The sequence below is a fragment of the Cucurbita moschata genome, unplaced genomic scaffold, assembly GCF_002738365.1.
Source record: "Cucurbita moschata cultivar Rifu unplaced genomic scaffold, Cmos_1.0 Cmo_Scf00032, whole genome shotgun sequence".
NCBI lineage: Eukaryota > Viridiplantae > Streptophyta > Magnoliopsida > Cucurbitales > Cucurbitaceae > Cucurbita > Cucurbita moschata.
The window spans coordinates 441,200-469,016 of NW_019268548.1; the positions used below are offsets into that span (position 1 = coordinate 441,200).

At 36.4% G+C, this 27,817-nt stretch overlaps 5 protein-coding genes, 1 long non-coding RNA gene and 1 other non-coding gene across 16 annotated transcripts in view; 4 read left to right on the plus strand and 3 right to left on the minus strand.

The window, feature by feature from the left end:
• Positions 1–2,450: 2,450 nt before the first annotated feature.
• On the minus strand, positions 2,451–2,523 carry TRNAA-UGC. Its single transcript has one exon. It is a non-coding gene; the product is annotated as a tRNA-Ala (tRNA).
• A 1,340-nt stretch (positions 2,524–3,863) lies between these two features.
• Positions 3,864–8,812, plus strand: LOC111429999 (copper methylamine oxidase-like). Its single transcript, XM_023066091.1, has 12 exons — positions 3,864–4,104; positions 5,000–5,109; positions 5,236–5,541; positions 5,621–5,733; positions 5,837–6,167; positions 6,293–6,508; positions 6,592–6,828; positions 7,203–7,388; positions 7,657–7,797; positions 8,024–8,292; positions 8,462–8,543; positions 8,669–8,812. Exons 1-12 carry the CDS (start codon positions 3,864–3,866, stop codon positions 8,801–8,803), a joined length of 2,367 nt encoding a protein of 788 aa, XP_022921859.1. The 3' UTR covers positions 8,804–8,812.
• A 1,958-nt stretch (positions 8,813–10,770) lies between these two features.
• On the minus strand, positions 10,771–12,633 carry LOC111429645 (transcription factor MYB86-like). Its single transcript, XM_023065579.1, has 3 exons — positions 12,398–12,633; positions 12,154–12,283; positions 10,771–12,087 (listed from the first exon to the last, which is right to left on the minus strand). The coding sequence occupies exons 1-3, from the start codon at positions 12,528–12,530 to the stop codon at positions 11,313–11,315; spliced, it is 1,038 nt and encodes a 345-aa protein (XP_022921347.1). The 5' UTR covers positions 12,531–12,633; the 3' UTR covers positions 10,771–11,312.
• Positions 12,634–15,154: 2,521 nt separating this feature from the next.
• LOC111430152 (histone deacetylase 6-like) lies at positions 15,155–17,965 on the plus strand. Its single transcript, XM_023066333.1, has 6 exons — positions 15,155–15,799; positions 16,203–16,643; positions 16,741–16,883; positions 17,172–17,259; positions 17,371–17,498; positions 17,634–17,965. The coding sequence occupies exons 1-6, from the start codon at positions 15,257–15,259 to the stop codon at positions 17,686–17,688; spliced, it is 1,398 nt and encodes a 465-aa protein (XP_022922101.1). The 5' UTR covers positions 15,155–15,256; the 3' UTR covers positions 17,689–17,965.
• Positions 17,966–18,133: 168 nt separating this feature from the next.
• Positions 18,134–20,072, plus strand: LOC111429654 (putative pentatricopeptide repeat-containing protein At1g64310). Its single transcript, XM_023065596.1, has one exon. The coding sequence runs from the start codon at positions 18,301–18,303 to the stop codon at positions 19,948–19,950; it is 1,650 nt and encodes a 549-aa protein (XP_022921364.1). The 5' UTR covers positions 18,134–18,300; the 3' UTR covers positions 19,951–20,072.
• Positions 20,073–22,487: 2,415 nt separating this feature from the next.
• Positions 22,488–27,817, minus strand: part of LOC111430135 — a 12,549-nt gene continuing 7,219 nt past the window's right edge. The window contains exons 4-9 of one of the 6 annotated variants that reach the window (XR_002708285.1): positions 26,510–26,601; positions 26,296–26,392; positions 26,068–26,149; positions 24,642–24,676; positions 24,199–24,264; positions 22,488–22,748 (exon numbers count right to left, since the gene is read on the minus strand). This is a non-coding gene — a long non-coding RNA (uncharacterized LOC111430135). Of the gene's footprint in view, positions 22,749–24,198; positions 24,265–24,641; positions 24,677–26,067; positions 26,150–26,295; positions 26,602–27,817 lie in introns of all 6 variants that reach the window. The other 5 variants (XR_002708280.1, XR_002708282.1, XR_002708281.1 and 2 more) reach the window with 5 other exon arrangements.
• LOC111430134 (LOB domain-containing protein 25-like) lies at positions 24,325–27,804 on the plus strand. Of its 5 annotated transcripts, none has more exons than XR_002708279.1 (2): positions 24,325–25,637; positions 26,088–26,394. XR_002708279.1 is itself a non-coding variant. In XM_023066305.1 (2 exons), the coding sequence occupies exons 1-2, from the start codon at positions 26,059–26,061 to the stop codon at positions 27,501–27,503; spliced, it is 726 nt and encodes a 241-aa protein (XP_022922073.1). In that variant the 5' UTR covers positions 24,326–26,058; the 3' UTR covers positions 27,504–27,804. The 5 variants fall into 5 exon arrangements, 4 of the variants coding, with proteins under 4 accessions (XP_022922073.1, XP_022922077.1, XP_022922076.1 ...); XM_023066305.1 differs by adding an exon at positions 26,947–27,804 and having other exon boundaries at positions 24,326–26,227; XM_023066309.1 differs by lacking the exon at positions 26,088–26,394 and adding an exon at positions 26,947–27,804 and having other exon boundaries at positions 24,326–25,637.

Below are 27,817 nucleotides of genomic sequence, written 5' to 3' on the forward strand. Positions count from 1 at the left end.
TTTTTTTTTTTTTTTTTTTTTTTTTTTTTTTTTTTTTTTTTTGCACATTTGGTATGTTAAGGTGTCAAGTGGGCTTCCCCCATTAGTCAAAGCCATGTAGCATTCCTCCTTAAAAGGAGTTCTTTTTATTTAATTAATTATTTAATTATTACCATTATTAAGTGGTCTTGGTGGCTATAAAATATAATAGCAACAAATACAAATAATTATAATCAGCAGCACTTCTCATTGTGGATCACATTAATTTTAGTATATTTTTTTTAATAAAATAATTAACTACTTATATATATTTAAAATCATGAGAAAAATATCTCCCTTATCAATGTGGAGCTTCATACTCTATAAATGGATTATCCATTTGGAACCCCACTAATCCATTATCAAATATATTCACTATTTTATTTTGCACTAATCTTTCTTAGCTTATAATTTTTATTATAAGTTTAAATCTTTAAAATTAAGATCTCGATAATTTAAATAAAAATTATAGCTTCTGAATTCTGTAATATGCAAATTTAGTAATAACCTAATGTTTTTAATGTATAAATTATGTATAAAGTGGGAAAAAAAACATTTGATTGTTATTATCAGATAAACAATTCAATAAATGTATCAACAAAATAATTTAAGGAAAATTACTGAAATTACTATATTACCCTTAAAGGGCATTGCGATGATGGAGGTAGGTGGGTAGTGGAGATGAGTCAGCTTAGTAATTTTATAATGGAGCCATCACAATCAGGTTGGAAATCTATTGGTAATAATTAATTAATTAATTAATTAATTAATTATATATGTATATATATATGTAGATGCTTACTTTTCAAGTATATTCCTTTTTTACAACTCAAACAAAAATGGATTTTATGCCTTAATATATTTAAAGTTTTCCCCATTTTATTAATAGCCATATTTTTCAATTATGATATATTTTTTTTAATTTTCTTCATAAAAATACTACCCAATAAAATCTATAAAAAAAAATATCATTTAATGATTAAATATGGCATGTTTCAATTTCTACTCTTACCGTTATTGAATTATAAGAAATTAAAAATATTCAGAAATACAATATTAAAAAAGCGAGCAATAAAGTAAATTAAAATATCAAATAAAAAGTTGTATGTCAAACCACCACGGAGTTAGGTCAACATTCACACTACCAACAACTCACAACGTGAGAATAATTTGATTAAATTGAATATTTAAAGATGATATAAGTCAATTTGAGCATAGTTCAATTACTATATTTAACGCATCTTCCATCGAGAGATTAGAATTTTAATATTTTATTATGCCTATTATTAAATTAAAATATCGATGATACAAAAAGAAGTGCTCGTACTCGATCGAGAATGGAATTTTATATTTAAAATATCTATGTCATAGAATATTATATATTTCCAAATGCATATCAATTTTTTTGTATATTCAATTAAAATATGTATAATTGGAAAAAGTTGTTTTTAAATTATCTTATATAAAAAGCCAAAATTAGAAGAAAAGGAAAAAAAAAATGCAACGTGGAAATAGCTAGTGGATGCCAGCAGATTTATAATTAATTAAAAAGATTGGCCGTCAAAAAGAATATAATAAATTGTATTAATCCTCTAGACAGAGCTATGCTTATTCGAATTTTAATTCTTTTTTTTTTCTTTTTTTCTTTTTTAATTTTAGAAGGTTCTCTTACAGTTTTATAAAAATTATTATTTATTAAAAGTTTAAACAAATTAAAAATGTATAAATTAAAATAATTATTTTAAATGTACACACCGAAATAAATAAAAGTTCAAAGAATCAAAATAGAATTTATATCTTATTAACTTTAATTCTATAATTTTCAGTTTGATAATTTGATATTTAAAAATTAAAATTGGAGGTGCACGGTGAATCTCATATCTCTATGTACGGTGAATCTCATATCTCTCGCATGCAAACCCAGTGTTCTACCATATGAGCTGCACCCTCGCTATTTCTCCAAGTTAAATAAATTGTATGAAAATTTAGGACAATTACGTTTTGCATTAAAAAAAAAGGAAAATTATAATTTTGTGTTCGATAATTTGATATCTAAAAACTAAAATTGGAGGTGCGAGGAATCAAACCCCGTGCCTCTTGCATGCGAAGCAAGCGCTCTACCATATGAGCTACACCCCCACTATTTCTCTAAAATAAATACATATAAAAATTTTGGACAATTACGTTTTGCACTAAAAAAAAAGGAAAATTATAATTTTGTGTTCGATAATTTGATATCTAAAATTGGCGGTGCGGGAAATCGAACCCCATACCTCTCGCATACGAAGTGAGCGCTCTACCATATGAGCTACACTCCCATTGTTTCTCTAAACTAAATGCCTTGTATGAAAATTTTGGACAATTACGTTTTACATTAAAAAAATAAATTTTATAATTTTATGTTCCATACTTTGATATCTAAAAACTAAAATTGGAGGTGCAGGGAATTGAACCCCGTGTCTCTCGCATGCAAAACGAGCGCTCTACCATATGAGCTACACCCCCGCTGTTTCTTTAAACTAAATACCTTGTATGAAAAATTTGGACAATTACGTTTTCTATTAAAAAATAAATAAAAATTATAATCTTGTGTTCGATAATTTGATATCTAAAAATTAAAATTGGAGGTGCGGGGAATCAAACCTCGTGCCTCTCGCATGCGAAGCGAGCGCTCTACCATATGAGCTACACCCCCACTGCTTCTCTAAACTAAATACCTTGTATGAAAATTTCAGACAATTACGTTTTGTAGTTTAAAAAAAATAGAAAAATTATAATTTTGTGCTCGATAATTTGATATCTAAAAATTAAAATTGGATAGGTGGTGAATCAAAGCTCATAACTCTTATATATGCTACATCTCCAGGATAGAATTTTTAAATAAAAAATGTAAAGGTAATTAATACATTTTTTTAATTAGAAAAAAAAAACACCACTATTTAATAACCAATAAAAATATAATTAGTGGCTCCTTAAACGGCCCTACACAACAACGATGTACAAAAATCTTAATAATGACACTTAAAAAGAATATATTCCTGTGGATGGGCAATTACAGGAAAAAGTAAATGTAGGGTCAATGTGTGATAATAGAAAAATAATGTCCTTATAATGCAAATAAAAAAAAGTAAAAAGAGGGTTATGATGGTAAAAAGACGTTTTGTCGATTAGCAAAAGCAGAGGCCCCTATCAGCTATCACTTCCCCCTCCCAATTCGCACCACTTATCGTATACACCTCAGACTTGCCCCTATCAATTCTTTTATCAATTTTAATCTTTTAATGCGCATTATCATTATTATCTGTAAAATTAAAATTTTATATCTTTTTTTTTTTTAATTTCCTTTTTCGTTTTTTAAATTTATTTTAATTTTCCGAGCCCGATTAGGATAAACGGGCAAGGATAGGAGAACGCACGTGGTACCCGCCTGTCACGGGCGCCTATAAATAAGAGCCATTCACCTCCTTCCACTTCAGGAACAGTTTCTCCTTTTTTCCTTTTCTTTTTTTCTTTTCCTCCTTTCCTCTTTCCCCCTCTCTGATTCAGGTGCTCGAAATCGGCCTTTCTCCCCTCTTTTGAGAGCGCGTCTCCTATCGGTTTCCTGATCTGTTTCGGGGTGGAACCCTAGATTAGGTGAAAGGATCAACTTCTTCTCATTCGATTTTTGTGTCATTCATTCAGGCTTTGCTGATTGTGGAGTGAAAGAAGAGATTGGCGGTTAGAGTGTGTGGTAGTGGTGGTGGCGGAGAAACAGAGAAGGCAGTTGCCAGTGATCTTTGCTGTATGTCAGTGGATTGTGTTGAGACTTATTGTTGTGGAATTGGCAAGCTCAAGAATCCTTTGCAATGGCCCCAACTTCGAAAGAAGCGACGTTTTCAAGTGATGCTTGTTGCCATGCGACTGGTGCCGGTTCCACTTCCCTTCCTCGAGAGGCTGCGCCTGTTGCTTCCGCCAATGCCGTCCAAGATTGGAATCTTTCATCGAATGATCGCGCCGACGATCGCCGTACCAAGAATGTTGCCATGCCGTCGTTAGTTCGTCCTGTTGACGAGATTCCAGAACCTTCAACTAATGCTTCTTCCAAAGGCACTTTCCCTCTTCCCTCTCTCTTGATTTTCTTTTTCCGTCTCTCGCTTATCTCTCTAATCGATGACCTGGAATCTCGATTTAAGGCTGTGCTTGATATTGACGTTCTATGACTTTGATCTATTTTATCGTTTTTCCCTTGGGGCCCCAAATTCAGATTTTATACGCATGTCTTTGTCGTTTTAAACTCCGTAACTTACATACTTTTACTGTGACTTTATTATATCTCTGTCGGTGTATGCATCGTTTGTTTTGTATGTTCTTATTGGATCATTTGGGGGAGAGGGAGAGAATGTGTGTGAGATTTCGCATTATATTTTTCTCTCACTTGGAGGCTTTGGTTACCACTTACTACCTCAACATACATTCTTTAAAACGTTTCGATCTTTGCCACTTATGGGACCCTTCTGCTACTTTTCATTGATGGTTTTAAATTCACGACCTTTTATGAAAGTCAATTATGCAGGCGCCATGTGGAATTAAGAATGAATTGAGCGAGTGTGGATAAAGTTGGATTGGTGCAGCCTGACCTTTTGTTTATGCTTTTCTTTTTCCATTTCTCCAACCATTTTGTTTTCTAAAAGCTACTGTTTATTTTCTACACTTCCTCGTACTCCTACTTTTTTCCCTATATTCTTATTGTTCATCCTATTATTTATATATTACAATACAAATTACTGGATTTATTCCTTAGCCCTTGATTGTTTCCAGCTTCTTATTTTCTCCATTTTAAAGGTATAGTAGATGGTTGATGATAGTGTTTTCCATGAATTTATTCATGATTTCTTTTATTGATAAAATATGTTTTGTTCGTTTTCCTTTAAAGAAAAAAATTATGGCAGAAATGTTATTTGTAGATGGTTTCTCATGCATTGCTGTATAATTGGCTGTACAGGTGTTCCCCCAATGTTGAGGGCACAGTCAAGACATCCTCTGGATCCCCTATCAGCTGCTGAAATCTCTGTCGCAGTGGCTACCGTCAGGGCAGCTGGAGCCACGCCAGAGGTTGTTCCTTCCTACTGTGCAACCTTTTTTTTTTTTTTTTCATTTTTCATTCTTTATTGCTATTGAGTTTAGGAATCTGCGGTACAACATACTTGCGATTGTGATGAGCTATTTTCATTGTTTCAGGTCAGAGATAGCATGCGTTTTATTGAAGTGGTGCTACTGGAACCAGAAAAACATGTTGTAGCATTGGCTGATGCATATTTTTTCCCTCCATTTCAACCGTCTCTGCTTCCCAAAACTAAAGGAGGGCCGGTTATTCCCACAAAGCTTCCTCCAAGAAGGGCAAGGATTGTTGGTTACAATAAGAAATCAAATGAGACAAGCATATGGATTGTTGAGCTGTCAGAGGTTCATGCAGTAACCCGTGGTGGGCATCACAGAGGAAAAGTTATAGCTTCTAAAGTTGTTCCTGAAGTTCAGCCTCCCATGGTATATTCTTGACAGCTGTTACGAACGATACTGAATGTCTAGAACATAAAATTAATTTGCTCATTCCATTCAATTTTAGGATGCTGCTGAGTATGCGGAATGTGAGGCTGTTGTCAAAGAGTATCCTCCATTTATAGAGGCTATGAAGAAAAGGGGTATTGAAGATATGGATTTGGTTATGGTTGATCCTTGGTGAGTTATGTCAATAATCCAGTTCATTGTTTGTACTCTCTACAGATTATTAAGTTCCTCACCCTTTTTTGTCTAATATGATTAATCTCTCTTTGCGGCACAGGTGTGTTGGTTATTACAGTGAAGTAGATGCTCCTGGTCGAAGACTTGCTAAACCCCTTATATTTTGTCGAACTGAAAGTGACTGTCCAATGGAAAATGGATATGCTCGCCCAGTTGAGGGCATTCATGTCCTTGTGGATATGCAAAACATGGTGGTTATAGAATTTGAAGACCGGAAACTTGTTCCACTACCTCCTGCTGATCCGTTGAGGAACTACACTTCAGGTGAAACAAGAGGTGGTGTTGATCGTAGTGATGTGAAGCCCTTACAAATAGTTCAGCCAGAAGGTCCAAGCTTTCGTGTCAATGGCTACTATGTAGAATGGCAAAAGGTGGATGTTATTGGGGACTTCTCCCTTTTCTTTGTGTTCTGAAAAAAAAAAAAAAAAGTTTTAAGAAAATTTTACTTGGTTCATAATTTGACTATTTTTTTTTTTTTTCTCTCTCTCTTTGATAGTGGAATTTTCGAATTGGTTTCACTCCCAGAGAGGGTTTGGTTATACACTCTGTAGCTTATGTTGATGGAAGCAGAGGGCGAAGGCCTGTAGCACATCGACTAAGTTTTGTGGAAATGGTCGTCCCCTATGGAGATCCAAATGATCCACATTACAGGAAGAATGCTTTTGATGCCGGAGAGGATGGTCTGGGAAAAAATGCGCATTCCCTGAAGAAGGTTTGAATACTTTTTTGCTGTACAGCCATATCATGTTCTCCCTGATCCAATCCTAATTAAATGTTAATTAATCCTTGTTACAGGGATGTGATTGTTTGGGTTACATCAAATATTTCGATGCTCACTTCACAAATTTCACTGGTGGTGTTGAAACAATTGAAAACTGTGTGTGCATGCATGAAGAGGACCATGGAATTCTGTGGAAGCATCAAGATTGGAGAACAGGATTGGCGGAAGTTAGAAGATCCAGGCGGCTGACTGTGTCCTTTATTTGTACTGTGGCTAATTATGAGTACGGATTCTTTTGGCACTTCTATCAGGCAAGTCAAAGCATTCCTTTCTTTTGGCTCTACAGTATGCTGCTCAAGACCATGAAATATAGAATCGGGAAACGCCCCACTCATAATTTTGTTTTCCTGAAATTGAGAAAACCAAGTCTTTTAGTTTTGGGCGTATGTGCATCCCTGAGTGGTAGATGGTTCTAATCTTCACCGTTACTTCAAAAGTTTAACCTCGGGGGCGTAAAACTTGCCAAATAGCTTTAAAATGTATAAAAGTTTTCAGGAGAACTATATGTATATGGATATGAATTCTGTTTGTGATTTCAGAACTATATGCAACTTTCCAAAGCCTTTTCTTTTTTTCTTTTTTTTTTCATTAGCGGAGGTTTGCTGATATGTTAATGATATTGCAGGATGGTAAAATCGAAGCTGAAGTCAAATTAACTGGAATTCTCAGCCTAGGAGCTTTGCAACCTGGTGAATATCGGAAGTATGGCACAATGATTGCACCAGGTTTATATGCACCAGTGCATCAGCATTTCTTTGTTGCTCGTATGGACATGGCCGTTGATTGCAAGCCTGGTGAAGCTTTCAATCAGGTACGTCTTCCACCTTTTGGTCACTTTTTTTGTAGTTGAGGAATAATAAGTCCGATTGGCAATTGACATGAGCTATCTGTTTACTGACTCTGATTGTATGTAACTCAGTATCTTTTCCTCTCATGGCTTTGCAAATTACCAAAGAATTACTCAGTAACTCAGTAGTTGTAGAAGTATGCATTTAACAACACGCTTATACATGGTTGATTTCACTACATTGCTCATCATTCGTCTTGAATTAAAGCTTGTCCATTCAACATACTCGCAGGTAGTTGAGGTGGATTTGAAAGTTGAAGGACCTGGAGAGAACAATGTCCACAACAATGCCTTTTACGCGGAAGAAACATTGCTAAAGTCCGAAATGCAAGCGATGCGTGATTGTAGTCCTTTAACTGCTCGCCACTGGATAGTAAGGAACCTTCTTCCTCTGGGTCAATACTTCTAGGCTGTTTGAACCCAATTTCATGACTAATGATACTTTTGTTTATTTTTCTTTTAACTGACAATTTATTACAGCTCTGTTTCTGCTACATCTTGATATATATTCAAAGAACAAAAAGATGATTTTCAACATTTCCATTTATTTTTGTAAATGAGTAAATGGTAACGATTAAAATTTGGCCCTTCCATTCCAGGTGCGAAATACTAGAACTGTGAATCGAACTGGGCAGTTAACAGGGTACAAGCTATTGCCTGGTTCAAATTGTTTGCCGTTAGCTGGTTCAGAGGCCAAGTTTCTTAGAAGAGCTTCTTTTTTGAAGCATAATCTTTGGGTGACTCAATATTCACGTGATGAGATGTTTCCTGGAGGGGAGTTTCCCAATCAGAATCCACGTGTTGGTGAAGGATTATCTACATGGGTCAAACAGGATAGACCTCTAGAAGAAACTGATATAGTCCTCTGGTTTGTTGCCTCTCCTCTGTTTGTACATTTGATATATTATCTCTCCTTGTCAAGCAGGATCGAACTTTAAAGCATTCTGTTGTTTTTTTCTCGAACAAAGCATAGATTGTAAGATGCGTACATTTACTCTGCTGTTTATAGTAATCAGATGCGTTCTCTTTTGGGGTAGGTATGTTTTCGGGATCACGCACGTTCCTCGGTTGGAAGACTGGCCTGTTATGCCTGTGGATCGCATTGGCTTTACTCTCCTGGTACTCACTCCTATAATCTTTTGGTTTGTTTATGAGACCTTACAGCATTAATTTATGATAGTTTTTTCTTTCTCTAAGTTGTTTCTGATATACAATTTCCTTAATATTATGTGTGGATGATGCAGCCTCACGGCTTCTTCAACTGTTCTCCTGCCGTTGACGTCCCACCCAGCGCTTGTGAATTGGACTCAAAAGATGCGGACGCTAAAGAAAATGGTGTGGCAAAACAAATCCAGGCTCCGATTATGTCAAAGCTCTGAACTGGTCTCTGTGATTACTAAATATCCTTAACAGTCTCACTGCTCCTTTCCTTGCTTTTATTACTTACAGACTTCAAATTTCTTCTCTACTTTGGTTTCTTAGTCAAGTGGGTTGCTTTCTCTTGTTATTAGTATACATAGAAGCAGCTCAACTTTTTACTTTTTGGTCCCTTCGGTGGAACAATTTCTCTAGTTTTCTAAACACCTTAACGTTATCGATGTGCATATGATGATCGTATCTACACGGTTCTGTTTTCTTAAAAAAATTTAAGCTACTTTTTGACCACCGCCACCTGCTGTTGTCGTGGATTCTTTACATCCTTTTATTTGCGTAGAAAGATAGAAATTTCAATTATTTATTTTGTTCTTTCCATGGCGGCCGGCAAACATACCTCTTCGTGTTGTCTCCGCTGCCATAAATCCATATAGGGAATATCCTTGAGAGATTGACCTGAGAATTTTGTTGAGTAAATTAAGTGGTCTTCCATGCCTCCCTGTAAATTCCCTTTTACAGTGGGTAAAAGTAAAACCTTCCCATCACTGTGTTCCAGTCACTGTCAAACTAGAAATTCAGACATGTAATTGTCGGCACAGTTTATATTTATCACAAATTTTTTTTGTGCATCGTCGTTGAGAGTGAGTGAGGCTTTTAAAGGAACTGAGTGGTCGGATTGTTGTTCATCATTTTCCATTAAAGGGCTCCTCTGAACCATACCCCATTACTGCCATGGACTGAAATTTAGCTTTAGTTTGCCGAGAAGAAGAAAGAATTTTATATTTCTGTTGACCTTTAAAAAATATTTAAATAAGAACTATCAATCATTCATATGACGCAGAAAAAGTTGTTTTTTTTTTTTTTTTTTTTTTTTNTCAGGGGAATTTGAAGGAGCAGCCAGCCAGCCACACACACCACCATCATTATATTTGTTGCGTAATCAGTGGCTCCTTGATTACAGCAAACAATTTGATTTAACAGTCCTTGAAACTTTGTGAAGCTTTACATATAAGATAAGAAGGCCGAAAAAGGCAGAGGCTTTTCCCTAAAGTTAAGGACACCATCACTGTTGGTTAAAGTCACTGTCAAATAGAACTCTCTCTTTTAGTGCCTTTCCTTACAGACTCATATTTAGACTATCTTCTTGTCGGCACACTTAATTTATTACCCAAAAAAGTTTGCATCGAATTGGGTGGTTGGATGGATGAATTTGACCAAATTGGCAGAGAAACCTTTTTGAAGACTCTTTGTTTCGGGACCAAAAACTTTAAAAGGCTTACATGAAAGACAGTTTAGCAGAGCATATGATTCTTATATGTAATGATTTTGCTTGTAATCTTGTATTTCAGTTGACCTTCAAAAAATTAAAATTTGAAAGAAAAACGTATCAATCATTCATATGACGTAGCAAAAGTTGTGTGTGTGTGTGTGTTGAAAACAGAGGGGGTCGGTTTGATTTGATTGGTTATTATTGGAACCAACAATTAGCAGTTCCATCTTGTCCAACCCAAGATTGTACCTGCGGTTGCACTTTTTGAGCTGTCTTCTTTTTTCCCTCTTAATTCAACGAACCACACCCCATCATACCATCAAAACGCAATCCAACAAATCTTTCTTTAATCCTTCACCCTTTCAACATTTATTAGACCCTTGATGGAACATATCTATTCAAGCTTAGATCCTATCTTAGTTTTGCATGGACGGACAATATCAAAACGGATAATATCAAAAGTAAAGTTCACGGAAACTTACGTTCAAAGTTGACAATATCATTTCATCGTGGTATCAAAAGTGATGTCTTTGTCTTAATTGTGTCGGTAGAACCATGTATTCATTAGTCGAAGGTATTTTAGATTAATCGTTGTAGGCATACCTTGAGGTCTATTGTAGTAGCACAAAATCCGTGTGGTGTTGGCTTTAGATTAAATGAGCAGCAACTTGGGTTTGAAACTAATCTCACAGACACAAAATAAAACATAATCATAAGCAAATCGAGGTAGGGAAAAGTTTCAGGTCCTCACTGCCATGTAATTTCTGGTTCTTGTTGCAGCTTTTGAGCCGACTTTCACCCTTCACTCTCTCTCTCTCTCCCCTCAATACATGGCCATGGAGATTCCAGAACATGTAATTAAAAACTCGGGTATATAACCCATTATCTCTTATATTCAACTTCTGGATAACCCCATATCTTCTTTGCCAGCGATTCATATAATTCAAATATAAACAAAAACTAAGCCAACCCCACCAATTTAATTCTTCCAACCTTTACATTTGATCCCAGTTACGAAAACAATAATCATCAAATGGCCGTGTTTTGAAATCTGGTTGGACAACAAAAATGATTCAAAACGAGCAAACACCTTCATTTCAAGCCTGTCTATGGAAAACCCTCTTTCACTATCAACAATCTGAGCTTTAATTTCCTCGAAGTGTAAAGAAAAACGAAAGCAGAAGCCAAAGGAATTCCTCTCTCTTTTGGGATAAAAACAGCCATAAGGAGAAAGAATTTACATTTCATATGTGATGGAAGACGCCAAAACTTCCTCCTCTTTCATTTTCTGACATTGACATTAACGGGTAGCTTCCAAAACTTGCTGAGTTCATTCGAGTTTCAATGTTCTTTGTTTCTTCCTCTGTACTTCCCTTCAATCCCATGTTTTTCATTTGGTTTGTCTCAAACTGTAACAATTTTTCAAGCTTGTTCTCCGATTCCCATGAAAAACCTCCACTGTTTTGGTACCCCGAATAATTGCTCATCACTGAGCTGTTGCTTGAGCTTTCTTTCACCTCATTCATGAAGAAACAACTGAACCCAGATCCTGAATTTTCTGAAAAATCTGTTCTTGACATGTTCCCATGTTCAGAACTTGTGTAGCTTGGCATCCCCATACTTGAATTTGAATAGAAAGTGTTATTGTACTGGTATTCAGCTGCTGTAAATTGTGAATTGTTATTATACTCACCGCCCAAGTAGGAGCTGAGAGAGTCGAATTCAATCTTGTTAACAAAATGCTGTGATGAATCCTCTGTTTGCTTGAAGTAATGATTTGAATCATTAAGAATCGAAGCTTCTGAAGAAATGGTGATATTGGAAACATTCCCTTGAAGAAGATGAGGCACTTCCTCTCTTGGCTTCTGGTCTTTCATGGCTTCCATATTGTCCTCCAATGGCTTGTGGGTTATTGGGTCAATTCCTTGCTTCATCAGCTTCTTTTTCAAACATGAATTCCAAAAGTTCTTAATCTCATTATCTGTTCTTCCAGGTAATCGGGTTGCAATCTGAGCCCACCTGCAAAAATCCCACTTCAAAATATTGAAAAAACAGAGCAAAAACAGAGCAGAACTTGAAATTCACCTGTTCCCCAGAACTTCATGGAGACTGATTATGAGATCCTCCTCTTGCTGTGAGAACATCCCTCTCTTCAAATCAGGCCTCAAGTAGTTTATCCATCTTAGCCTGCAACTTTTCCCACACCTTTCCAAGCCTGCAACAATCAATCAAACAGTAAAGAAAACAAAAAACAAAGGTCTTTAAAGGGAACAGAGCAATTTCTCTCTTCCATCCTTGTTCGGTCCGCCCCGAGAAGATGGCGACGTACCAGCGAGCTTGGGGACGGAGCTCCAACAGCCGACGCCGAAACTGGTAATGTAATTGAAGAGCTTCTCATCTTCCTCAGGGGACCAAAGGCCTTTGCGAAGCTTAGGCTTCAAGCAACAAGAATTGCGTCCCATTAGAAAGCTTAAAGAACAAAAACAGAGAAAGGAAGAATTGGGTGCAGAGGAAACAGGGGAGAGAAGCAGAGTGGCGAGGTGTGCTAATTTGTTTAAGAAAGGGATGGGAATTGAATTGGAATTATTTGTTTATATTGTTTCTGAAATAGGAGTTGGCGAAATCAGTGAATAGTAATCTCGTAATTAAGGATTAAAAATCATACTTAGAGTTCAAGTTTGATCACTCAATTCAGAAACAAAAAGGCAATTAAGTGGGTTTTACGCTAATCCGCCCTTCCTTTTGTTCATTGCCATTTGCTTTCCTTTCTAAGATACCTTTAAACTCATTCATAACATCTTTCTTATCAACTTACACCAACTCTTCTCAATCCACTAATCACATATTACCCCGACATAACTCAAAGAGTTAGAGCACGTGTGTAACAACCCAACTTCACCGCTAGTAGATATTGTCCGTTTTGACCTGTTACATATTACCACCCGCCTCAGATTTAAAACGCTTCTTCGAGAGAGAGGTTTCCACACCCCTACAAGAAATGTTTTGTACTCCTCTTCATCTAACGTAAGATCTCACAATCCACCCCTTAGGGCCAGCATTCTCACTGACATACTATTTGGTGTCTGCCTCTTGTACCATTTGTAATAGTTCAAACCCACCATTAGCAAATATTGTCCGTTTTGACTCATTACGTATCACTGTCAGTCTCATGGTTTAAAACGCATCTTCTTTCGTCATTCTCTCCGATCAATGAGTGATCTCACAACATATCTCCAATTAAGGGTCACGCGTTCAAATTCTCGTTCATTAAACTAAAAAAAAATGGTTAAAAAATAAATTTTGAGGGCTAAAATAAAAAGGGATTTAAATAACAAGGAATCTTTTCCTAAAAGAATAAGAAAATATTTTTGTTTTATTTCTTCCTCTTTCTTCTCTACTTCCTATCATTCACGACCAGTCGACATGTCATCTGAGAGTCAAGGATGAAATGGCAAAACCGAAGCCAGAAAAACAAGCCATGAAACCAAACACGAGTCCTCAATGCGTGCCAGCTAATATTAGCAGGGCACAACGTTTTCAAAACACGTTTTTTTGTTTAATTCTTTTTTAATTTTTTACAAAATTATATTTTAAACTAATGTTTATTACTAAATTAAGGAATGGAGGCAGCCGACACTATTATATCAACAAATCCTTGGCCCACCCTCCTATATTTTTCAATTTTGACTTCTAACATTAAATAATAATAATAATAATAATAATAATAATAATAATAATTATGCACTTTCTTTAATTATCACATATAAAAATACAGGTCTCGTGCAATCCACGTGGAAAATAAAAATACGGAGCAATAGTCTGTAAAACTGGTGTACACCTGGCGGTACAAAAAATTACGAACGCACTATTCTCCACCTGCAACGAAGCTTCAGACTCAATGATTGGTTGGAGGTCCGGTAATGGCCTCTGAGGCTGCCACGTGTAATAATAATTCAAAAAAATAAATTTCTCTCTCTTAATTCATGTATTACACCCCACCGCTCGTGTACGGCCACCCCTCCAATTACTGCCCTCTACAGCTTTCTGTCGGTCTATTCATTGTCAATGGTCAAATAATAAAAAAAATTCTTCTATTTAAATAAACTCCTAAAACTAAAATGATATTTAAAATAAAATAAAATAAAAACCAATCAATTAATTATCACAAAACTTTCAATATTTTTAATTTAAATAAAGAAAAGAAAAATGGTATAATTTCGTGATATCTTTTTAAGAAAATAAATATAAAAGATTTGATAGGATTTAATTCAATGAATCATTTAACATAATTAAAAGTTCCATCACTGTATATTTCTCTCTTTATTTTAGCATAATTTCATTTGAAATTTTAGATCTATTTTCACGTTCAAAAATATTTTATTTATCAATAATGGATAAATGGATAATAAAAATTACCTTATCTGTTAACTAAACTAAATTAATAAAAATATTATTAATTTAATTAGCATTTGTTTTAATATTTTACAAAATTTAAATTTCCTAATTTCAATAATTAAAATAAAAAATTATTGATTAGGTTAGTATCACATCATCCCATAATAATTTGGAAGCTTATCCAATAAAAAAAAAAGGGATTTTTAATTAATTATAAGTAATTCATTTATTAGTTTATATAAAGAGGGTTGTTAGTGAAATATCTTATCATATAGTTGGAGTGAGGTAACTTAAAAAATGGGTTATTAACAAAGTAGTTTAATAAAGGTTGAATTGATTTGAATTTAAATAAAGATTATATTGTCCCCTTTTAGCCTCTAACTAATCCCCACATTTTCCCATCAAATTCAAAACTTTCAATTGCATTCACAACCAAATTCCCTGTGTTTCAAATCACCACAAACATTTTTCCCAAAAAAAGAAAACATAATTCATGTCTTTCCTATTTTTCAATTGGTTCAAAGTCTTGATTCTGGCCTGCTGGTTGAAGGCCCATTGGACCGAGAGTTTTGTTGGGCCGATGAAGCCCAGTATTTGGCCCGGAAGCTTGGGCTTTGGACATGTCGACAAGGCCCATTTATGAACTGATTTATTAGTTCTTTACACCAGTGTCCTCCCGCTCGTTGTCGAAGTTTTTGCTGAACTACTTCGGCTTCGACTGTTGCAGGTTCTTGTTTTACGGTTTTCGTGTTTTCATTTTTCTTCAATTTGCGGCGACGAATTGAGGGTGGATATGGCCGATGATATTTACGGCAGCGCTTCACTTCCGTCAGGTCCCGATGGCTGGAAACGCCGTGTGACCTACTTCTACGAGCCCACAATCGGCGATTATTACTACGGCCAAGGCCATCCGATGAAACCTCACCGTATCCGCATGGCTCATAACCTCATTGTTCACTATGGCCTTCACCGTCGGATGGAGATCAACCGGCCCTACCCTGCTGGTTCCGAGGATATCCGGAGGTTTCACTCCGATGACTATGTCGATTTTCTCGCCTCCGTCAGCCCCGAAACGCTGTCGGATCATGCCTTCTCTCGCCATCTCAAGCGCTTTAATGTTGGCGAGGACTGCCCTGTTTTTGATGGCTTATTCGGCTTCTGCCAGGCCTCTGCTGGCGGCTCCATTGGTGCGGCCGTCAAGCTCAATCGCGGCGATGCTGATATTGCTATCAATTGGGCCGGTGGGCTTCATCATGCTAAGAAGTCTGAGGCCTCCGGTTTTTGTTACGTCAATGATATTGTGTTGGGCATTCTTGAGCTGCTGAAGTACCACAGGGTAATCATTTTAAGAAGAGTATTTGTGTTATCTGCTATAGTTTTGACCAACTGCGCTGCATACTTTGTTCATTTAGTATATATTTTTTCTTTTCTGGTCCTTGAAGTTTGAGTAGGATTGGTTAATTTCTGCTTGAAGTAGACGTATTCTTCCTTGTTCTACATGAAAAATGAAAATTTTGCGTTTGCTATAGTTTTGACCAACTGCGCTGCATACTTTGACAATTTTTGTACTGTTATTTTGTGTTTTACTTCTAATTCTTTTGGGTTTTCGGGCTTGTGGGGCTACAAAGAGCACAAGGTTTGGGAACATTTCTCATCAGTTTCTAGACCAATGCATTCGATCGTTCTGTTAAAGCCTTAGCTATGCTCCACTTTCTAAGCTGCTCAATATCATCGTGCAGCGGGTATTATATATTGACATTGATGTCCATCATGGTGATGGTGTGGAGGAGGCATTTTACACTACCGACAGGGTAATGTCGGTCTCCTTCCATAAATTTGGGGATTTCTTTCCAGGGACTGGACACATTAAGGATGTTGGGGCAGGGTCTGGTAAAAACTATGCTCTTAATGTCCCTTTAAATGATGGAATGGATGATGACAGTTTTCGTGGTCTGTTTAGGCCACTCATTCAAAAAGTCATGGAGGTGTATCAGCCAGAGGCAGTAGTACTCCAATGTGGTGCTGATTCATTAGCTGGTGATAGGTTGGGGTGCTTCAACTTATCTGTGAAAGGCCATGCAGATTGTCTTCATTTCTTGAGATCATTTAACGTTCCTTTAATGGTATTAGGTGGTGGAGGATATACAATCCGCAATGTTGCTCGCTGCTGGTGTTACGAGGTCTCTTTCTCTTCGTTCTTGTCCGTATATTTAATTCTACCTCGTAGAATTAGGAACCATCCTTACAAGTTTCGTTTGTGGAGATTTCTCTCAACAGACAGCGGTTGCTGTTGGAGTTGAACCAGACAACAAATTGCCTTACAACGAGTATTTCGAGTATTTTGGACCTGATTACACGCTTCACATCGAACCATCCAACATGGAGAATCTAAATTCACCTAAAGATATGGAAAAAATAAGGTGACTTTGGGATTGAGTGTTGTTCATTTCATGGTATACTTGGTCTGCTTCTTTCAGTTGAACATTGTAAACTTAATTTCTTTTGTTGTTGATAATCTTATCAGAAATGTTCTAAATGCTTCTGTAGTCTGAAATTTAACTTTCTTAGTTGTTGTCATTGGTTAACATTGGAATTGCTCCATTCTGTTAGGTGTGAACACTGTTAACATTGGAATTGCTCCATTCTTTTATGCTGTCTGAATGAAAAATTTTATATAAACAAGTTGCCTCCTTCATTTCTCCTTCTAGGAACACCCTGCTGGAGCAACTCTCTAGACTCCCACATGCACCCAGTGTACCTTTCCAGATGACTCCCTCCTCCGAAGTCCCCGAAGAGGTTACAGAAAACCCATTACTATTATTATAGTACCCTGCACATTACTTCATAATTTCTGTTTTTATGTAGCGTTTTCTTCTCTTGAGATCATGTTGGTTCTTTGGTGGTAAGGTGGAAGAGAACATCGACCGGAGACCGAAACGCCGCATTTGGAACGGTGAGGATTATGATTCTGCACCTGAAGAAAACAGAAAGCGACCAAACATCAGTGAAGGGCATGGTGTAAATAATCTGACCAGGTTAACCCATAAGCTATATTTTCTTTCTTATACTTCTTTCCTGAGAAGGATATATCTTGAGCTAATCATTGAGGCATTCCAATTTCTGCAAAGAGCTTAGGTTTAATAGCTGAACATCCGATATATATGATGCAGGGACGATGTCGATGGTATGGAGGAAGATAAAAACATGGACCATCGAACTTGCTGACACAAAAACTCGTGTTGAGTTCTCGACGACCTTGAAGTCTTTAACCAATTTCGATAAAGACACCTAGATCAAGCCTGATTTTCACTTTTGATTCGCATACCAATTAATCTTCTGTTTTCAACATGAAAGTTACAATTTGTACACAGGACATACACTGTAAACAGAAATCAATGGCATTTACATCGGAGACTTTTGTACCAATATTTTTGAGTTGATTTGAACATTATGATCTTCTCTGGTATGTGTGAAATTCATAGTTCAGAATTGAAATTACTCATCACGTTGCTTCTATATTCTTATATATTGGTGGTATGTAGTCATAGTTCAGCGGGATAAAAGTATATATTCTCGACCGAAAGGCTAGAGTTTAAATCTCTCTCACCCTACTTGTTATTGAACAGCAACTCTTGCTTATAAACAAATATGAAAATTTGATGCCATTAAGTAGTAAGAATCCCGTTGATTTTTCCCATTTCTTTCCATGTTTTTGAAGGAAACCCTGATCGAGAAAAGTAGGAGCTCAGGATACTGGTGATTCTATCCTCAATTTGCATCTCGCTCGCCAAAAATCCTTTTTCACAGAGGAGCAGTTTTGAATCGCGAAACCCACTTATGTCCTTTTATCTCCATATCCTTACGTCGGAGCTTTCCAAGACTTATCTAACTCTTTTACGAACAAAGGAACTGCATGCTTTTATCACCAAAACCCATCTTGCTTGCGACCCATTTTACGCAACTAGAATCGTCAGGCTTTACTCTATCAATGGCCGACTCAACTATGCCCGCCATGTGTTCGACAAAACTCCCAACCGAACTGTCTACCTCTGGAACTCAATCATTCGAGCTTATGCGAAAGCCCATAAATTCGGTAATGCATTATCTCTCTTCTTTACAATGTTTGGAACTGAGACTCTGCCCGATAACTTCACTTATTCATGCATCATAAGGGCATGCGCTGAAAATCTCCATAGAGAACGGCTGAAACTTGTTCATGGACGTGTTTTAGCATCTGGGTTTGGATTAGATCCTATCTGTTGCAGCGCGCTAGTCACTGCATACTCAAATCTAGACCTTATTGAAGATGCAAGCAAGGTGTTTGATGTAATGCCTCATCCAGACTTGGTTATGTGGAATTCGATCATTTCTGGTTTTGGGTATCGCGGGTTTTGGAATCAGGGGCTCTTGCTATTCTCTAGCATGAGGAATTTGGGAGAACATCCGGATGGATACACGGTAGTTGGTGTAGCATCAGGTATAGCAGAACCAAGCTTACTGAGTACTGGCAAAGGTATTCATGGATTTTGCCTCAAGTGTAGTCTTGACTCCAATGAGCACGTAGCTAGTGCACTTGTGAGCATGTATTCGAGGTGTAATTGCATGGATTCAGCATATTTAGTTTTTATTAGTTTGATACAGCCTGATTTAGTTACATGGTCTGCTTTGATAACTGGGTATTCTCAATCTGGTGATTTCTGGAAGGCACTGTTTTTCTTTCAGAAACTGAATATGCAGGGCAAGAAACCGGATGCCATTTTGATTGCCAGCATTTTGGCTGCTGCTGCTCAATCAGCCAACATAAGGCCTGGCATTGAGATACATGGCTATGCTCTTCGACAAGGGATAGATTCAGACGAAATGGTATCCTCTTCTCTCATAGACATGTACTCCAAGTGTGGCTATTTGAGTTTGGGAATTCGTGTTTTTTATATTATGCAACGAAAAGGTATTGTGGCATACAATTCTATAATATGGGGAATGGGTCTACATGGGCTTGCATCAAAGGCATTGGAAACGTTCGAGGAGATGTTGGGTATTGGTCTAATGCCTAATGAGTCTACTTTCTCTGCTCTCCTCTGTGCTTGCTGTCATGCTGGGCTTAACTCTGTTGGTAAGGCGATTTTCAAAAGGATGACAAATGAGTTTGGCATCAAATACAGAACAGAACATTATGTTTACATAGTAAAGCTTCTTGGAATGAGTGGGGAGTCAGAAGAGGCTTACGATCTTGTCCTGTCCTTGCCAGAACCTGTAGACTCTGGTGTTTGGGGGGCTCTGCTGTCCTGCTGTGATGCTTGTGGGAACCTTGAACTGGCTGAAATTGTTGCACAGAAGCTCTTAGAAAATAATCCCGACAAAATGGCTTATAGAGTAATGCTCTCTAATATCTATGCTGGAGAAGGGAGATGGGATGATGTGAAGAAGCTAAGGGATACAATGACTGAAAAGGAACGAGGAAAATTGCCTGGGCTTAGCTGGATTTGAGAGTTTTATGTTTGTGATTAACCGTGCAAGGGTTGGTGTAATAGGTGGGTTGTGAGATCTCATATCGGTTAGGGAGAGGAACAAAGCATTCTTTACAAGGGTGTGAAAATCTCTCTCTAGCAGACGCGTTTTAAAACCATGAGACTGACGGTGATACGTAATGAACCAAAGCGCATAATATTTGCTAGCAATGGGTTTGGGCGGTTACAAATGCTATTAGAGCCAGACACTAGGCAGTGTGCCAAAGGGGGTGGGTTGTGAGATCCCACGTCGGTTGGAGAGGGAAACAAAGCATTCCTTATAAGGGTGTGGAAACCTCTCCCTAACAGACGAGTTTTAAAATCATAAGACTGACAACGATATGTAAGGACCAAAGTAAACAATATCCGCTAGTAGTGGGCTTGAGTTGTTACAGTTAGCAGGTAAGTCGCTTGATCATCATGGATCATTACATTCAACTTGAATATTCATAGCATTGTTTTCGACTTTTGAAATGTATCTGACAACAGCTTTACCCACACTACAACCACAAGGATCTATGTTCAGTTTCTCTAGCTTACACTAAATAGCGAGTCTTATTGATTGAGTGTTAGAAATTTGGTGTGTTCTTTTTATATATTTAAAGATAAACAAAACACTATTCTCTTGTTTGTTGACAGATTAGAGAGAAGACCTAAAGAAATTGGCTGGCTTTCCAAGCTGCTGATTCCGTTGCAATTGGCTTCACCACATAGCACCCATTGTTTGAACTGCAAGAACTTAATCTTCCTGTTATAGTGCCATCGGAACCAGGATAGTCCATGGATAATCTTCTCTCTTTTTCATGCCTCTTAGCCCTTTTTCTTAGATTCTGTCTCTTCATTATGGAGGTCAACGTAGCTTTGCCACTTCTAGCATTCACTGGCATCGGCATTGCCTCAAGACCCATCAACTTAGCTACCACTCCTGGTTTGCGCCACAGGACATTCTCTCCAGCTATCGTTGATGGCAACCGTAAGGCTGTCTCCAATGTCAAATTGAACTCATTTTCATGAACTCTCCCTTTGAGAGCATATTCACAGCAAACTGACTTCCGCCCAAACCTTTCTGCAGCATCCAAGTTCCTAAATGAAGATCTATACATTGCATCCTTTCCATCCAGGGAAAACCGAGGATACTGATTCAAAGCATTCCGTGCCGATCGCAAGATATCCGAGTTGTTTACACACGACATCCTGCGACCTCGAATCTTGTCGTAGTTGTAACGTTTTGCCCTTCTTGCTGTCTCCTCCTCTAGTTCCAACTGTAAGATCATCTCCTCCAAGGTCGGCGGGGTTTGTCTGGAATGCAGGTCGGGCGAGACGGGGAATTGATCCTGGTTGGTTTTGAGTTGGTTGAGAGTGGTGGTAGAAGCGTTGCCATTGCAGAAAGTTCTGATGCCTTTCCTTATCTTTGCAGCCAGAGAGTTCTTGAAGAGAAAGAAGGAGAGCTCCTTCATTTTGAATGCATGAAGAAGGCGGTGCAGGATCAAAACTTGGAGGTAGCCTCTGATTCTTCAATTACTTTTGCCATTTTTCTTTTTTTTGAAGATGAATTCTGAACAGAAATTAGTATAAACTGTGAACTGAATGAATGAATGAGAGCGGTGTGGTCTGTTGTTCATAGGGTTAATTAATATTAATGGTATTCACATGCCATTTTGATTGAAAAGAGGCTCTCTCTTTCACAAGGAAGCTCATGCATCATTCAAAACCCTCTTCACTTTAATTTTGATGTACTTTTATCAATCCTTACAAATAGTATTACCCATTACAAATTTCCCATGAAAAAGTTACCTCAAATGGAATAAGAATCAGAATCTGTCTGGTGGGCCCTCATTGGGCCTACTCTCATCCAACTTTGGGCTTATTTGCCTAGTATAGGCTCTCCTTTCTAAACTAGATTAAGCCCAATGTTGGCTTGTATGAATAAAAAATATTTCTTTCTACCCTTTTTATTTATTTCCTTTTTTTTCAAATTCGCTTAATAATATATAATTCATGTATGGTTTATTGTGGTATTTATTTAACTATAAACAAATAAATGCCAAATTATTATTATTTTAATAAAGGAAAATATGAATAATTTAAAAGAGGGAAGCTTCTGTATGCACATGCACTGACTCTCCTTGAAAACACCAACTATTCAATGGGATCCACATACAGACTTGTCACTACGGAGTCATACAGCAATATTGAACAACAAATAGCTTTTTTTTTTCTTTCTTTTTCTTTTTTTTTTTTTACCGAAATATTTAATTTTAAATTGATTTTAATCGCATTTCTTATTAACCCATTTTAAAATTTTAAAAATATTTCTAAATAATTTTGAAATTTTTTTAGTGGTTGCCGTTGAAATTTGAATCTTTATGTTAATGTTAATATTATTATTATTTTCTTTATATTATTTTGGAGTAATAGCTCCTATACGACTGACCTTCCCAAAAATGTTATATGGTTTGAGGTTCAACCTCATCGTATGGTCTCTTGTCCATTACCAAGATATTATGGATTCTTTTAAAAGAGAGAAGTCAAGGTGGTCCCTCTATAGACTACACTCACATCGATCACAACTTAAATCTCGTGAGTGAATAGAAAGTTAGGGTTCATGTTGAATCTCACTTTGAATTATAGTTTATCCTCTAAAGATGGAATTCGTCCTTAAACCTCAAATCAATTACAGAGGGTGCATAATACCACTTAACTACATAGTAGTCCAGAGATCCACTATGCCAAAATCGAAAGAAGCTCCATCCTAACCGAAAGAAGCTACATCCTGCCCTACAGATCATGAGTCAACAATAATGAATGATATATAGTTTGTATTATAACGATAGAAGAGCTTATGTACGTATTTTATGTTTGGAAAGGGACAGAAAGAAGAAGAATTGGAAGTGATCCAAAGAAAGGGACTAATAAACTCAACCACACACTCACACACACGCATAGTTTTGAATTCAAACTTGAAAAACTTTAGAAAGAAAGAAACCCCACACTACCTCTCTGCCACTCTCACTCATCAGAACTACAAACCCACCTCCCTCTACTAACACTTTTCCTGTGTAGCCACTGCCCCCCTTTCCCCTATTGCCTTCTACCATACCATACCACCGTAAAGTGACATATTATGTTCCTAAACTTTTGTAAATTGATGATTTAGGCTTCGTTTGATAACTTGAATCTAAATATGTTACTATAAGAAGGACGAAAATCATTAAAGAAGTTGTGAGAAAGTATACATAATTTTAATGATAGAGACTAACAAATACATTGTAACAAAATTTAAAGACTAAATTGTAAGTTTAACTTCAAAACCCTAAACATAAATATGGAATAGACAGTAATACTCACAAAAAAAATTTCTTCCAACCACTAAAGAAATAAATAAAAACTTAATTGGGACAGCCTCAAAATTTTCACTCGGTCACTCAGTTAAATGCAAGTTTAAAAGATGATTCTTTGTTTCTCCTGTTGTTTTTTTTTTTTTTTTTTCCTTCTAAGAAATATGATCAATTTATTTCAAGTTATAATTTCATGATATAATAGGAAAAGTGTAAGAATCTTTAAGAATATTTGTTTAAAATAACAATAAAGAAAAGGGCACCCCGTGGAATTTTCTAAGACAACACATTATTATAGTAAAATTAAAGAATACTAAAATAATATATCCTATTGTATATATTATATTATTAGAGTGGATATATAGGGTTCATTCCAATTATGTCTTTTTATATGCTCTATTTATTAATGTCCAGATATATGTCCAAATACAAGATATAAAATTATACTAACACTTAAAATCTAAATTCTAACTCGACCCCAAAAAAAAATGGAAATAAGAAAGGCATCTCCGTCCCAATCTTATTCTATAGACATTTTTACTGTTCTTTCATATTCTTATCAAATATCGTAATAATTAATTCACTCTCGTCTATATCAGTACAATAGTATTTTTTTTATCTAGCTAGATAAGTTTTTTTTGTTTGTTTATTTATTGAATTATAAGATTAAATTTGATAATGTGTGACATTGATATTTGTATTTTTGTGGAATATGGTGAGCAGTTGGGTTAAAGGCGTGATAGCAACATTGCCGGGAGACCCCTCCCCTAGACTACGCACATCGCCCTAAAAGCCTACCCCTAAGCTAAATAAATAAATAGATAAATGTGTATACTATAATTGAATACCTAAAATTATCAATCAATTGAAAGAGAACAAGAAGTACTAACCCATCAACTTGATTTTACATCCTCTACTCTGTTCTCTTCGTCACCAAATATCATGTTCTTCATTCCCTAACAATACCAAAATGGTGGGCTCTAACCCCATTAAATGCCACATTTATAACTTAATACTAGTCTTCAAGATATGAGATATTTGTATATGATCGAAACGAAATAAATTCTTTATTTTCTTGGTTCAACCATATGATCGATATGTATCTCTATGTTTAACTAGTTTAACCAGAAAATTGTAATTTACTAATCAAACTAAACATTGATTACGTGAATAAAACATCAATTAAACAATAATCACATGAAGGGAATGGGAAGAATTCAATCAGTAGTTAGAGAATTTAATGATGAACTAAATAATAGGATGTCATCATACGCACATGAACACACAAAGGGAAAAATGATATTATAATTGAAAAAAATCACCATTTACTTACCAGTAAAATCAAGTGAGGCTCTGTTATTTTCATCGCTGGTTTAAATTTCACCCAAAAGAAGATCATTGGGAGTTAAAAAGTAAAACATAAATTGATGCGCAATAATAGCAACCATTTTTTTAGTATGATGCGATATGATTGAATTTGAAACAAGTTACAGAGAGAGAGAAAGAGAGAGAGAAAGCAAAAGAAAAAGAAAGAGATATGTGGTTTATTTTGCAAGTTGCAGTGCATGGCCTCGGTCAGTACAATCGTGATAAAATCCTGCTATCAGTTTTCTTTCTTTCTTTCTTTCTTTCTTTCTTTCTTTTTGGTGGTGAATCTATCATGAACCTACATGTCTATATACTCAAAACACTTCATCAAATTTCAATCTTTCATCTAAATTCTAACTTCAAATCTTTTCATTCTCACTACTTAAATAACGAGTATACTTGTGTAATGAAAAGAGTATAATCTTAATAGCTTTATACTCGTTACTTAAGCAATGAATGAATGGGTATTGAAAAGGGTATTATAATGTTAATGGAGGTATTCAATTGAAAAAAAATGATAGATATATGAAAATGATAGGTATGAGGTGTGTAATGGGGAGTGCATGAAAAAAATTAGAAGGGAATAAAAAAGGGAGACAATCCCACATCCATGATAATATTATTGGATGCAGGGTCATAGTCATTCTTTTGTTAGTGTACCCACCATTTATTATCCTTGTCTTTTGCCTCCATTCCCTTCTCTCTGCTTCTTCCCATCCACTAAATATACTCTTTTCCCCATCTTTCCCTCCACTCAATACCCTCAATTTTTGTCACTCATTTCACTTCTCTCTCTCTCTCTCTCTCTCCCTCCCTCTTTTCTCTCTTCTTCTTCTTCCAGTTAGGGTTTTGCTTCAGCTTGTTCAGCAGAGCTTTGCAGAATTCAGTGACTAAATCACCCTCACAAGTTAGTTTATCAAAGGGAAAGGAAGAAGGGTTTTAAAGCTTTCTCACTGGAAAGGTAAAAGGGAGTTGGTTTTTTGGTGGTGGTTGTTTTATTTATACTTTTCTTTTTTCTTTTGAATTGATTCCAAAGAAAAGGCAAAGACCTAGATCACATAAGAGAGGTAAGTTTATGTAGCTCTCTTTGTTTTGTATGAGTAAAAGAAATGCTAGAAAAATAATAAAAGTCGTGTTTTGGTTTGTTTGTTTGTTCTTATAAATTTAGTTATTTTTTCTCTATCCATAGGTAAGAAAAAGGCTAAAAAAGAGAGGAATTAATCTAGACCCTTTGACGCGTATGGGGCTAGGTAGAGCTTAATTTAGGGCTCTCTCTTACCCATTGGGTTATATCATATTTTGACGTGTGTGTGTGTGTGTGTGTGTTGAAGAAGAATATGCACATAAAATTCTGATCACCTTTACTTTGTTTCACCACTGTCATGTCTCACCTTCTTCACCTGAATTGCAGAATTTTGAAGCCTGTCTTTGTAGCTGCGTTGCACGCAACCTACTTTCTTCTCAATTTACACTCTGAAAAAGAAAAAGAAAAAAAAAACAGAAACAAAGAGACAGTATATGCAACAAGCTTCAAAAGAATCCAGAGAGAAGGTGAATTTAGTTAAGAAAAGGATTGATTGTATAACGAAAATTGAGAAGCCTAAATGAAGGGACCTAACCGTTTGGTTAAAGGGTCGGAATTCGAACAAATACGTTAATCCGAGCATAGTTTAGTCTAAAGTTCGTTGGTTCGATCCTCACCCTGCAATTGTGGAACTAAAAAAAAAAAAGATGAAATTAGGGAAGATGGATACAGAAATATTTAAATATATATCTGCAATTTAGGCAGCTGTAGCAGAAAATGTTTCTGCAAATTTGATTAGGGTGTTGTACGTGTGTCTGTCCACGGGAGAGATTTTTCTGAGTACGCACGCGCGTGAAAGAAAGAGAGAGAGAGAGAGACAGAAGGTTAGGATCTTGATTTTCTGCACATGAATTAAACTTGGGATCAGTTACAAAATTCTAAATAACTTTCTTCTTCTGAATTTCATCTGACTTGTTCTAGAAATTCCTTTTCTTTCACTGATCTCCAGACTTGCATACACATAATATATATAAAATGACCAAAAATAAATAAACCAAAAGGTTTATTAATGAACATAAAATTGAAACATTATGGAGTGTTAATTGTTGGTTTAGTTTCTTAATTATAAATATATGCTTGTGTTGTTAGAGGAATTAAAACTTTAAGGTAAGAGAAGGGGGGGAAAGTTGATTAGAGCATATGGATTAGTTAGAAATTGATCATTTTCTTACTTTGATTGGTTAAGGCAGGATGGCATCATCAAGTTCTTACAACTCTCCCTGTGCTGCTTGCAAGTTCTTGAGAAGAAAATGCATGTCAGGTTGCATTTTTGCTCCTTATTTCCCACCAGAAGAGCCTCAAAAGTTTGCCAATGTGCACAAGATCTTTGGGGCCAGCAACGTGACAAAGCTGCTGAATGAACTTCTGCCTCACCAAAGAGAGGATGCAGTGAACTCTCTTGCGTATGAGGCCGAAGCCCGAGTCCGGGACCCGGTCTATGGCTGCGTCGGAGCCATCTCCTTCCTCCAAAGGCAAGTCCAGAGGCTCCAGAAGGAACTCGACGCTGCGAATGCCGACCTAATTCGGTACGCATGCAACGAGATACCTAATGCAGGAGTAAGTCATGTGGTTCAACCAAGCCCTGGTGCTCGCCCAAGAGCTTTGGATCAGTTTCATACAAGTTCATCAACTGGGTATTACAATCAACATCTTCCTGCTTTTCCCATGGCTTATCCACTGCCTTGGAATGAAAACTCTCCTGGAAATGACATCAATGAAGGAGGAGGGGATGGCAATATTTGAAGAAATCTTCTCCAAAAAAAAATCCACAAAATAGGGTTTTTTCAACCCTAAAGAGAACTTCTCTCTTCTGGTATGTCACTTCCTCATATAAATTATATATATATATATATATATATATGATGGTTTTTCTAGCTAGCTTCCCTCATTCACATGGACATTTGTCTAGCTGGATGACTTAGTAAATTTAATTTTTCTAGTATCATTTAGAGGGTCTTGAGAATTAGTTTCTTAAACCCCATTATCACTCTCCCATTTAAAATCCAAAACAAGTTCTCTGAGTTATGTTCTTTTTTTTTTTTTTTTTTTTGGTTCTT

What these genes read in the sequence shown, in the direction of transcription:
- LOC111429999 (XM_023066091.1), top strand. Translation starts at nt 3,864, where the DNA reads ATGGCCCCAACTTCGAAAGAAGCGACGTTTTCAAGTGATGCTTGTTGC. An exon ending in CTGAAGTTCAGCCTCCCATG is followed by an intron (nt 5,542 to 5,620) that starts GTATATTCTTGA and finishes ATTCAATTTTAG; the next exon opens with GATGCTGCTGAGTATGCGGA. An exon ending in GAAACTGATATAGTCCTCTG is followed by an intron (nt 8,293 to 8,461) that starts GTTTGTTGCCTC and finishes CTTTTGGGGTAG; the next exon opens with GTATGTTTTCGGGATCACGC.
- LOC111429645 (XM_023065579.1), bottom strand. Translation starts at nt 12,530, where the DNA reads ATGGGACGCAATTCTTGTTGCTTGAAGCCTAAGCTTCGCAAAGGCCTT. An exon ending in CTCCGTCCCCAAGCTCGCTG is followed by an intron (nt 12,284 to 12,397) that starts GTACGTCGCCAT and finishes TGATTGTTGCAG; the next exon opens with GCTTGGAAAGGTGTGGGAAA. An exon ending in CATGAAGTTCTGGGGAACAG is followed by an intron (nt 12,088 to 12,153) that starts GTGAATTTCAAG and finishes GGATTTTTGCAG; the next exon opens with GTGGGCTCAGATTGCAACCC.
- LOC111430152 (XM_023066333.1), top strand. Translation starts at nt 15,257, where the DNA reads ATGGCCGATGATATTTACGGCAGCGCTTCACTTCCGTCAGGTCCCGAT. An exon ending in AGCTGCTGAAGTACCACAGG is followed by an intron (nt 15,800 to 16,202) that starts GTAATCATTTTA and finishes ATCATCGTGCAG; the next exon opens with CGGGTATTATATATTGACAT. An exon ending in GGTGTAAATAATCTGACCAG is followed by an intron (nt 17,499 to 17,633) that starts GTTAACCCATAA and finishes TATATGATGCAG; the next exon opens with GGACGATGTCGATGGTATGG.
- LOC111429654 (XM_023065596.1), top strand. Translation starts at nt 18,301, where the DNA reads ATGTCCTTTTATCTCCATATCCTTACGTCGGAGCTTTCCAAGACTTAT.
- LOC111430134 (XM_023066305.1), top strand. Translation starts at nt 26,059, where the DNA reads ATGTCTCACCTTCTTCACCTGAATTGCAGAATTTTGAAGCCTGTCTTT. An exon ending in CAAAAGAATCCAGAGAGAAG is followed by an intron (nt 26,228 to 26,946) that starts GTGAATTTAGTT and finishes TGATTGGTTAAG; the next exon opens with GCAGGATGGCATCATCAAGT.